General features: G+C 44.5%; 1 protein-coding gene across 1 annotated transcript in view; it reads right to left on the bottom strand.

The window, feature by feature from the left end:
- MB21D2 (Mab-21 domain containing 2) overlaps positions 1-9,917 on the bottom strand; it is a 113,913-nt gene extending 103,996 nt beyond the window's left edge. Inside the window, exon 1 of the mRNA XM_003792697.1 lies at positions 9,409-9,917. Coding sequence (XP_003792745.1) covers positions 9,409-9,619 — 211 coding nt within the window. The 5' untranslated portion in view covers positions 9,620-9,917. The remainder of the gene's footprint in view (positions 1-9,408) is intronic.
- Positions 9,918-12,375: the final 2,458 nt, after the last annotated feature.

Here is a 12,375-nt window from a genome sequence, read left to right as displayed (position 1 = left end):
CAGAATTGCTTAAGCCCAGGAATTGGAGGTTGCTGTGAGCTGTGATGCCATAGCACTCTACCCAGGGCAATAGCTGAAAGCTCTGTCTCAAAAAAAAAAAAAAAAGAAAGCTGTAGTTTGACCCATAAATCATCAACATAGGACTCACTGTTTCTAGCTTACAGCTATCAAAGGTGAAATCAGAGATTGATTGCATGGCTACAAAGGAACTTTTGAGGACCTGTAATCTGACTTTTCTCCCTTCCTCCCATTTCTGAAAACTATTAACAAGAGCCTGGCCACAGGGTGGTCTCACCTGGAAAACTTCCACCTCCCAGAAGCTCATACATGCCAAGGCAGGCAGCCCATTCCAGCACAGGCCGTTCCTCCTCATAGAGGCCAAAGCAGGCTTGCTGTAAGTTAAACAGTCTTAAAAGCTCCTTTCAAGTGTACCCTCCCACCCCCTCGGTCTTTACACCTACTGGTCTGTCCACCTGGAATATGCTTTTACCCAGTCTTCAGAGGGCTGGTTCCTTCTTCCATTTCAAATGTGTCTGCTTCAGGGAAGCCTTCTCAACTATTCTTCACTCCATCCTGCCTAGGCAAGCAGCATCATGATAGTCTGATCTTGTGTTTTCATAGTACACAGCCCTGTTTATTTGTATGCTTCATCTTGCTAAACCCTCCAGAGAACAGCAGCTCTATGAAAGTAGGAATCTTATTTCTCTTTTTCACCACTCTGTGCACGCTCATGGTAATTACATCCCAGTAATTACACCGACAAGAGGTAGGCAGGCCAACATATGTTGAATGAATGAATAAATGAATGAATGCTTCACACCATTCTGTACACATGGTAGAATACTAGTTGGAAGAAACAAAAACCTAAACCAGACTTACACTAACTCCCACTACTAACCAGACTCAACTCACAAATTGTAATCAAGTCCTCTTGTGTTGAGGAAAAAAAATAAGAAACAAACTGAACAGTCCCCTCTGCCACCTTTATTCAGGGCAGCACTGTGCCTAGTTATCTCTTTATCTGGAGCAGAGGGAATTTGTGAAAAGGCACCTCAGTGGTTGAAAAACAGATTGCTATTTCCTAGAGATAGCCTCAAAACATGGCACCTTTATAATCTTCAAGAGATCCCTCAGCTGGCAAAAACTTACCTAGATCCATTGTAAACATGGTCATGAGCCCTAAGAACCAGTAGGACAAGGCCTAAAACTCAGACCAGAGAGTGCATATCTATAAGGCCGTGTACCTGCCGGTAGGAGAGCCGATAAGCTTTTTGCAGGAGGTATCCTCAATAGCTGGGTTGAGCCTTGTTCTACAGTTTAGGCAATTTAAGTCAAACTAAGTCACATCACCTTTTAGAGCCTCCGTACCCACATCTGGAAATGGAGGTTAACAGAACCTACATAACCTTTCTCACCTAAGACCTCACCTATGGATGATACTATAGCAGATATGATATGTACTGTCACCCATAAAGCACTGTACAAAGGCACATGATAATTATGGATAAAAAATAATAGTTTATAATAACAAAAAACTACTACAATTTGGATCCCAGCATAAGCATCCCAATACTTGGAGGATGGCTGATAAGCATATCAAACACCTTAATGCAAGAGAGATTAACTGTGCTTGCTCTACATTCTGTAAAGCCCAGAGTATGGGCGTGCCAAGCTCCAGGAGCACCCTAAGATGCCTGCAGAAGAAAAGTTGGGGTCCACAGGAAAGGAAACATTCCTATGGGTCATGAGTTGTCATTTGCTGCTCTGGTCAACAAGCTATGGCAATTATGCTGGTCATTTCTTAATCTACCCTCCAATAAGTCTCCGGGAACATAAAAAAGTAGAAAAACTTCCACTACACCCCTCTGCAGCACAGGAGATAAGATGAAGATTTTCTTGACTCCAGAAAAGAAGATATAGCATGGCCTAATGGAAGAGAAAAATCCTAAAGAAATCATAAAGAGAATGTCACGCACATTCATTTCTTAAATGGGGCCTAAAATAAGAAGCGGCACAAGGAAAAGCTCTTTTTAAAGAGTGACTCAAGTCACTTCACACTTAGTGAGCACCTATTACGGACACAACTCCACTGGAAGCTACTAAGATAAATAAGCCAAGAATTCTTTACAACCTAGGAAAGAACACGCAAAGGAAAAGGGGACATGGTATGGAGAGGAAAGGCCATTTTTTTCTCCTTGGAGAGATATAGGAAGTCTCTATGGGTCAAGACGCATTTGACCTGGGAGAGGAAAATAAAGCAGAGAAAGGCATCAGAAGGCCCTCTGTGGAAGCTGAAACCCTCAACTGTTTCTGTATCATAGATCCTCTTGCCAGGCAGGAGAAGCCTATGGACTCCTGCAAAAAATAGCATATTTAAATAAATAGGAAAACATTACATAGGCTTTCAAAGAAAATCAGTATTAAAATACAAAATGTATTTTTTCTATGTGTATAAAAAAGGTATTAATGTATTTTGTAAAATATATTAATACATCAAATAAAATATAGAAGCGAATCTAATACCCACAGTTTTTTGAGATATTTGCAACAACCACAAAGTGAAACGAAAATATCTATGATTTCTATGGGCATGAAAAACATAGGTATGACTGTGCTACTGTGATGTTCTACCTACATTTAGAGTGGAAGGAAATGCTATATTTTAGTTAGGGTTAATAAAAATAAAGATACCATTTTTTTTTTCCCGTTAAAGTTCCCAGACTCATGGACACAGCTTAGGAAATCCTGATAGAGGAAAGAACCTAAGCAAAAAGACCAAGTGAGAAATGTGGGACACGTTATTTGACCATAGAAAACATGGAAAAAGATAGATGAGAGGCAGCAAAAACCCTCAGAAGTGAGCAAGGTAGGGTGCATCACCCCCAACTTTTAACCCACAGAATGTGCTCTAAGTCCCAGAAGGGTAATTTCTTTTGAAATAAAAAGGAAATGCATGTCAAAGAATATCATTCCACAGGTTTCAACTATAGCTCCTCTTTTAAACTGTAGCCCATGACAGCATATTAATAAATTTACTAAAATAAAGCACCTGTCCCCTATGTTCCCTGTTACGTGAACTGTACATGGAAGTAGTGTTATTAGTTACAAGCATGAATATTAACACAAGTGTCTAGAAACGATGCACACCAAAATACTAACAGTGATTAACACCTGGAAGTGGTTTTACTTTTGCTCTGGTTTGCTTTCATTTTTTATCATTAGAAAAAGGACAAAAAGAGGCTCAGAATAGGTTAGCAGACTTAAGGTAACACACATACCACACAGTACAGTACAAAACAGCTCGTGTTAGAACTCAGAAATTCCCTTCTTTTATACCGTACAAAAGCTGTCAGATTCAGAAATGAATGCTCCCAAGTCCATTAAGTCCATATAATTATTAACCCCAACTTACATATTCAGAAACTGAGGCTTAAAGTCTAAGCAACTTGTCAAAAGTCCCCCAACAAATAACTAGAGAAGTCAGAGGGAAACCAACTGTGGTCCTATGGAGTGTAAAATACTGTCCTTGTTAAAAGCAAGGGCTTTGCATTAATCCTGTGCCATTTACTCGCTGGTAAACTTGAGCAAATTCCCCAATTTTTCTAATCCTAGGATTCTTTGCTTCAACATGTTGTGGTGATGATTCATGATCAATGAGGTAAAGCCCTATTCCCACCTCCAACAGAATGAGGGCTCTTATCTCAATCCTGTCTCCCTGTCTCTGTCCCAGGTAGAAGGACTCCAGGGTTACCTTCCAGAAACCAGTGGACATATCTGCTTGGGAGGCTCAGGAGCTCTGTTCTAGTCTCAGAGTCAGCCGGCATCCCGCTTCCTGGCTTAGGAGCAGCAGTGCTGGACAGAGAGCGCACAGTATCGGGCCAGCAGGACAGGGTGTGCAAGTGCTGAGCAGCCGGTTTGGGGATCTCTAGAGATTCTGACTCAAGAGATCTGAAATGAAACCAGAGACTCTGAATTGTTAAAAAGCTTCCCCTGACAGTGACAGTTCTCAGTGTTCCACAAGAGGGACTCTATCATTTCTGTGAGGTGAGCAATGCCTTATCCACGGAGTGGCACAGTGAGGAATGCTGGGAGATGCCTGTCAACAGCTCCAGGGCTCTTCTGTCAAGAATGAAGGGCAGCAACTGCCCAGAACCAAAGAGGGAGAATTGAAACCAATACAAATTAGCACAAAAATACCTGACTAGAGGTACCCCCGTGCCCTAGATTCATAACATTTTCAGAGCCAGAACTTCAGAGATTATCTTGTCCACCATACACATAGTGCACTTTAGTAACTCTAAGGAACTTACCAAGCCCTTGGAGGCCCACAAGGCAACAATTCACAGTAAGTTTCTATAATAAATATTGCAGAGTGAATTCATTAAAAGAAAAGTGGCAAGTGCTGGAAAGCCAGGACTTTAAAGTGGCCTGCTCTGGAGACATAGAAAGTGTCAAGGCCAGGCACGGTGGCTCGCACTTAAAATCCCAGCATTTGGGGAGGCTGAGGTAGGTGGATTGTTTCAACTGGAAATCTGAGACCAGCCTGGACATAGCAAGACCCTGCTTCTACAGAAAAATTAAAATATTAGCCAGGCGCAGTGGTGAGTGCCAGCTACTTGGGAGGTTGAGGCAGGAGGATCACTTGAGCCAAGGAGTTCCAGGCTGAAGTGAGCTATGATCAGCCCACTGCACTCTAGCCTGGTTGACAAAGTGAGACGCTGTCTCAAAAAAAAAAAAAAAGTACCTAAAAATGTGGTAAGTCCAGGAAAACTCAGAAGCACCACACCACAAATTTAAAACTTAGAAGCAGCCACGTGGTACTTACTGGCCTGAGAATACACAATAGCCTACCAACTATTTTCTTGGAGATGGTGGGCAAAGGAAAAAGGGGGAGGGGATCCTCAAAACGCCTTATAAATTTTTCAAAATTTTTGCTCACCATTTTATCCTCAGAACCCTGCCTGCTGCTTGGCAAACACTATCACATTCACTGAAGTATTTGCTGAATCCATGAAAGTAAGAGGAAGAGAAAAGAAGAACGAAGAGAGACAGGCAGATGAAAAGAAATTATCCCTCCTACACATGAAGCAGTAGTATTTTCTAGGAAGTGGGGGTCAATTTTGGTTGCCTGACCCCAAAGTAATGGAAATGGATTGCTAGTACAGTGAAAGAAATATGAACTTTTTCATCAGAAATACCTGGGTTCAAACTCAAGCTTACATAAGTCTATGACCTCTTTGAGCCTCAGTGTTTCCTATTTAAAAGAGGGTACCACCACTCATTTCACTTCCAACATGGGCATCATGATACTTATCCTTACAAAGTTGTTGGAAGAAGATGACATAAGCTATAGATTTATGTAAAGTAGTTAGCACCACGGTCAGCCTGTAGTACGCGCTGAACAAATGGCAATGCCTGGTAGAATTAATCATACCCTCTAGCGCCAGACCCAACATCCTCCCAGGCTGCCCCAATTACGCTCCATAGTTCTTTCTGATGCCAAGCTGCAGAAATAATTCCAGTTTAAGTTCACTAGATTTTTCTAATAAAGTACATTTCTTTAAATAATAAAATCATGCATACATTCCTTTTCAGTTAGCAAAGTACCTTCACATTCAGACACAATTCTGAAAGCTCACTCCCACCACCTTACAATTCTGAAAGGATGCATTACTGTCATCCCGGCTTAATAATGAAACAACTAACACCGCACAGCCAGCAAGAGGCAGTCTGGGACTGGAACTACAGAATTTAACATTTCATTATAATAACCACGATTTTCTCAATCAAAAATTCTAATAGGTGATCTTATAATGGAATAAATATTGAACCCAGACTGCTTCAGAAATCAGATGCTACTTGTATTATGCTAATATTAGAGCTAAAATCAGAAACAGAATCCTGAAAGAAGTAATTTTTTAAAACAAAGCCCATCTTCAGGATGTCGTGTATCAATTCCTAATGGTCTCAAGTAGAAGATGAGGAACGTCTCCTAAGTTCTAGGAAGACTGACCTGAGTTCCAAGAACATCTCTACCATTTTTTAGCCACATGACTATGAATATCAAGTTTCTTAACTCCAATAAATTTCAATATCCTCATCTACGTAATGGGAGAGCAATACCTACTCAAAGACTATGTGAAGTTTTTGACCCTGAGAAGGTAACTGGTAAAAGAATAACTACTCTAATAGTCATGTAATGATACTGAACACTCCGGCTGTAGCTTACGTGACTGCCTTTTCCAGCATCTGCAGGACCCCCTTGTCCTGCCTCTGTCCAATGGGGACACAGCCAGTCTTCATCCAACCTCGCCAGGGAATGAAGATAACAAAAGAGTTGGCAGAGGCGTTATGCAAATACCAAATATTATTAAAACATTAATGAACTCTGGCGATTTCTCTGAATTTTGATAAATGGTGTTTATTATGCACCGCCAGCCTCTCACACAATTTGAGCTCTCAAATATTAACTAGATGATAACAGCAATTATTCTCCTAAAAGACCAAGGTATAGAGAAATAAGGAATGAATCTAGATGACTCCAGCTAATACCTGCCTCCAAAACATAAGAATTTCTGCACAAAGAACATCAGGGCACATCACAAAGATCACAGTGACTACCAGCAGGATCAGACCAACCCACAGCCTGAACAGAACCCTGCTTTGATAGGCCAGTGAAGTGTCTTACTGCTGACAGGTCACTGATTGTAACAACCGTCTGCCACCTCTTTGCTCTTCTGAGTAAAATCCCCTCCAAACTAGACAAAATGAAAAGGAGGGCTTCAGTCCAGACCAAAAATGTCTTATCCAGAAAGACAGTGCTATGCCTCCCTCGACCCCCTCCACTAACTGCAGGACACCAGAGGCAGCCTTACTTCAACTCCAGTCCAGAGGCTTGTAATTCCCTGGCCTCTTCATTCTGTGTGAGAATGTTTTCTACCCTGCTGATGATCCTTAGGTACAGCTCAGGTGCAGAACAAAGCCAAGAGGACCTGCCCCCTACAACTCCCAGAAACGAGGCCCTGGTGCCACCCAAGTGACACCTTAACAATCTGAGACTCATTTAGATATCTTATTCACACACTCAAGAAACTAAGGCTGTGGTAAGTGCGACAAAGTATACAAAAAGAGATTTTGTTTTTTTAAGCCAAGCAAAAATCTGCTTTAGAAAAAGTAAAACCACACAGGGACCCTTTGCTGTGCTAAACCTTCACTTGTCTAAAGCAGCCAGCACCTCATTAAAAGCAAGCAAGGAACTCACAAATGAATGCAGCACCACACACAGACAAGCTCATTTCACCATCTGCCTTCCAGTGTCCAGAGGAGCCAAAGGCATACATGACAATCTCCTGAATTATCTCTCCTGCAGGTGGAAATACTAAATTCCCAGGGAGCAAGAAAGACTTCTCTTGCAAGGTCAATTGTATAAAAAGGAATAGAACCAAGTCTGGTTTACCTGTCAACTTGATGTCCCCCAGACTATTAAACTCAGGCATAAATTAAGCACCCTAGAATAATCCACCCGTTTATATCTGGACAAAAGCTTCACTAATTCAGTGTTACCAGCCGTGGGGTTAGAAGTCCCTCCTGAACTGGGCACCTAAACTTACCATTCCCCATAGTCTCCCAATTTCTGACTCAGGACTATCCGGACTGGTTGTGACCCAGTACCTTTCTCTAGCGCATCACCTAGGGCAAAAACATCAGCAGTGATGCGGGGGCTGTAATAACACAATGGCACACTTCCATCATTTATGCCAAAGAGACAGGCTATGATTAAATGTTAGATAACTGCCCTCAGCCTTCTGTGTGTGGCCCCATCGTTCCTGACAGTGACTATGATGGTTTTCAAATCTAGAGGTTCTGTAACTATTTTAAGCTTTCCTCTGAAAGCTCACTCCCACCAACTTGCATATTTTTTTAAATTTAATTCATCTAAATAGTTGAATCATGGAATATCTCAACAAAGAGTTTTTCAATCCCATACACTATCTATGATACACTTGGAGAGTGTGAAACAAAAGGTTAAAACCAGCCGAGATTTTAACATGCTTCATCCAACTTCTCAAAGCATTAGGACACTTGTTCAATTTATAATAACCCCTACTTGGGCTGTGGGGACCACGAAAATCTAGATAGTAGAAGGTACCCCAGGATAGAACTAGCAGCAGACAACGGCTGAAATACAGGTAGACTGCAGAAGGAAGGCAAAACCTGTCATCCTCTGTGGCCAAAAGACCTTTTCCAATCATGTTTTTCAATACCCGGGAAATTGACTGAAGATCTATCTGTAGAGCGCCAGCAGAGACACGCGTTGGAGCAGCGCTGTACTCCAGTACCAGCTCTGCGGAATGTTAACCACGGGCCGCGTACTGCCTGACAACCACGGTTCCTTCCACTGGTGGACAAGCTACATCCGAGCTCCCATCAGCGGACACTGATGGTGCACCACAGAAGCAATAATCCCAACAGCAGGACACCTGGGCAGGGGTGGGCTCGGTCTCTCGGGCCCCGTTCAAATCAATTTCCTCTTTCAGGACCCTTAGATGAGAGGGGGGATGTGGCAGGGAGCGGCATATTTCTAACCGCGGACATCTCCTGCGTTCGTAACTCTGGCTACCTTTCTCCGCCAGCGCTAAAACAATACACAAAGAGGAGAGGAATCGACGCTCTTCAAAGACCAGAGCTGGGTGCCCGGTCATTTTCCAGCTGGGAATTAAGAATTCCGAGCTCAGCAAGAACCCCGGAGAAGCTCGGGATACGCTTCCGATAGCTTCAAAGGGAAGTCAATTTGCAAACCAAAGTTGCAGGAACTCCAGGCGCCCAGACTACTTCAGCGGGTTACTCGGGAACACCCAACAAGTTTGGCCACCGGGGGCTCGGCATGACAGCGCCGCGCCGCACGACGAGAGAAGCAACTTGTCGCTCGGGCCCGGAGCCAGAGCCCCAAGCTCTCTCCGCGCCCAAGCTCCGGAGAAGACCCAAGACCTGGCGCTGGGAAAGCTCAGGCAGGTCTGAGCCTCCGGGAGCCGAGTCCCTCAATTGAAAGGCTCCTCCGGTCTCACCTGGACAGCAGGGCTTTCCAGGGGCTTCCCCCAACTGTGCAGCGTCTCACCGCCAGCACCTCACCTGCCAACCCGCCCCCAGCGGCTGGGAAATTAACAAAAGAACAGGCGAACCGGGGAAAAGGGAGACCCGGCGCAAAGTATAGTAAGGAGGGGAGGGAAGGCAGCCGGCTAGCAGCGGAGAGAGAAGGGAAGAGGCGGAACAGAGATGACTTATCCCCCAGGCACCCGGCTCCGGGAAGGAAACCGAGAAGGAAAGAGCTCGAGAAGGGGGAATGGGTTCTCTACTCCGCTTCCCATCACACACATACACACACACACCTCCCCCCTCTTTCCTTCTTACCCAGCATGGAAAAGATGAAATCCTTGGCTGTGTGAATCTCCAGCGCTCTCTGGTCATCGTATTCCCGCTGGTCGTGCTTCGTAAATTCTTGGATGAGTTTGTTCAATTCCTCCACCCGGGCTCCGGACCTGAAATCCAGCTCCGGGAACGTAGGCTTGTTGTTACAGCCCAGGGAGGCTGCCTTGCTGGCGGTGGGAGCCGCCATCTTCATGCAAAACGCGCCGAGTAGCAGCTCCGCGGCAGCAGCAGCACCCACCCCCGCCCCCCACCCCGCCCCCCTGGGCCTCCTCCCCTTTTGGGCTCCGAGCTGTAGCCCTGGCCCGTGGGCGGGCTGGCTGGCGGTCCCCCGCTCCGTGCGCTCCGGGCTCCGGGCTCCGGGAGGAGCTGGACTGCAGCGAGGGTGCGTGTGTAGCCCCGACACCCTTTTCCCTGGCCCCACGCCCGTCCCGATGCCGCGTGTCCCTGCCCTCCCCTGGCTGGTGCTGGCAGTGAAGACAGCGGTCGTAGAGCCGACTGTAGCCTCCCCCTCAAAGCCAGGAAAGTGAAGTGGAAACAATGTGAAATTCACCAGCTCAGAAATCAACAAGCTGCCGGCTCCCGTGTTACGGAGCCAGCATCTGCGTCCCCATTTAAAGGGACAGCGCACCCAGTGGAAGGAAAAATAAATAAATGACAGAGGTCTGTGCGCCTGTGCCATTTGCCAATCTGTACTTGGGAAAGACGCTCAAGGTGTGGACATATTTTTTTTTCCCTGAGCCCACCCCAAATCTTTTGGGGCAGGCTTGCCAAATGCCTTCAAAGAGATAGAGTCTTCCCCTGTCTGATTTTAAGGGCGGTGTCCTGGGCGAGGACATCTCTATGCGCGCGTTTCCTTCTCTATCCCAAGAACTCCAATACCTTTAGATAGTGAAGGAAACTGTCTTAAGGAATATGAAACCTACGTTCTGCCCTTTTGGGGCATAGATTGCCAAGCATGATAAGATTAATTGTATCAAAAAAGAAGGTGCGCAACTCGCCCGGTATAGACGCTCCCATTAACCGCTGAAGTGTCCCTACCTTTGCCCTAGGTAATTAATTTACTTGGATAACAGCTTATTCAACTTAACGTATAATGAGTTAATGGGATCCAACCTACTCTAATCTAAAAACAGGGAAACGAAAGTGTGGGTGTGGGAGAGGGGAACAAAATGAATTGCCCCAGGTTCAGATGAATGTTGAAAGATGAAATGGAAATTCTCTCGTCCAACAGATAGAATTAAAGCATCTAATATTTGCCAAAGGAAGTGCAAGAATCTCGGTGGACAGCGTTAAGCCACAAGACATGGTTCCTACAATGGAGTTAGGCTTACCTGACAGGCAGGTTCAGTCTAAGTCATAGTTCTTCAGACAGAATAGAATCTCAGAGGTAATTTTAGTGTTGATGAGATGTTTGACTCAAACATGTAGGACGCGCATTGACTCTTAGAAACATAGGTTATCTTTCTCCCAGTTTCTCCAAAATTTGTCTTTTCTCTATCCCACTATCCCTGATTTAGATCAGGCCTTTTCATTTTCTTACCTGGATCCTCATGGTCAAGAACACAAATTGTGGGTGGCACCTGTGGCTCAAAGGAGTAGGGCACCGGCCCCATATGTTGGAGGTGGTGGGTTCAAACCCAGCTCCCGCCAAAAAGTGCAAAAAAAAAATATATATATATATATATGTATATACACACACACACACACACACACACACAAATTGTTTTCTTAGCCCTGAAAGGAAATTCAGGGAAGGGATTACCCTGCCTTCCCCTGTAAACTGTAAAATGGGAATAATTCCTGTCTCAGGTTATTTTAAGGATTGCATGAGATAAAGCAGGTCATGCACAATACAAGGACTGACACAATCAGTACTTAGTAGAGGTTAGCTACTATCGGCTTCTACTGTCCTTCTTATGAACTTAATTCTTTCCCTTTTCCACAATCTGTTCTCCACATTGTTGCCACAGTGATCTTTACCAAACACAAATCTGGCCACTGACATCCCCTGGAATTCTCTTTATTTCCTTCTCAACTTTATACCAAAGCCAATTCCAGTCCTGCCTTTTCCTTAAAGCTTCTCTAGAACATTCTCCCCAAGGAAGTGCCACTGCACCCTTTCAGAAGCTTTCATAAGACACTGATTAATTCTGAACTTGCTTTATCTCTGTTAATGCAAGTTTCAGACTATTCTTGCTTTTGGTGTCCTCTTTAAAACAAACTTCTTCACCCACTCAATATGAAAGAAGGAGCATACCTGCCTAGACAAATGGGGGGGGGGGCTGATGAGAAAGCGATTCTGGCTTTGTAGCTCTGCTGCCCTGACTTCTCTCTCATCCTGCCCATGTGTCACCATCACCTGGGCAGTAGCATAAGCCACACAAGTGGTTGGAACTCCAGCACAACGATCTGTCCCCATCTGCTGACTCTTCTGCTGTGATCCAGACGGGTATCTGTGGGACAGCTGGCTGAGGCACGGTCATCCCATGGTTCAGAATGGTTCCAGTTTACCTCCAGCCTGTGTAGTACTGTGAGAAACAACCGAGTCATTATTGTTGTTGCCGTTAATTTCCAGAACCATGAATGAGCCATCACTCCTCTCTTGTTTCTCCCTTTTTTGGTGATATTTATGTTCTTAGAGAGATAGCAGGTAATTAGCGGGAGCTGCTCTGATTGTGCCTCAGCTCTGGGCCTTGGAGGTTTTGAATGAGTAAATGAGTGATCTCTTTGGTGTTATTCTTCCTCCATTCTTGTTTCCATCAGCCAGATCAGAATTCTGTGAATCACTGACCCTCACTGAGCATGTATGTTTAGAGTCTGTAGCCAAATTGAACACTAAATACTCTTCATAGAATTTTATAACTCCAATAAGATTGTATAAATATTCATTGTTCAATTAAAATAATAGGAGGAAAATCTCAGGATCCATAATTCCCTGAAGTGGTCTCT

Source organism: Otolemur garnettii, unplaced genomic scaffold, assembly GCF_000181295.1.
Source record: "Otolemur garnettii isolate 467f Iridium unplaced genomic scaffold, OtoGar3 scaffold00060, whole genome shotgun sequence".
NCBI lineage: Eukaryota > Metazoa > Chordata > Mammalia > Primates > Galagidae > Otolemur > Otolemur garnettii.
The sequence above is the reverse complement of the archived record's forward strand: the minus strand, read 5'-3'. Positions and strand labels throughout refer to the sequence as shown.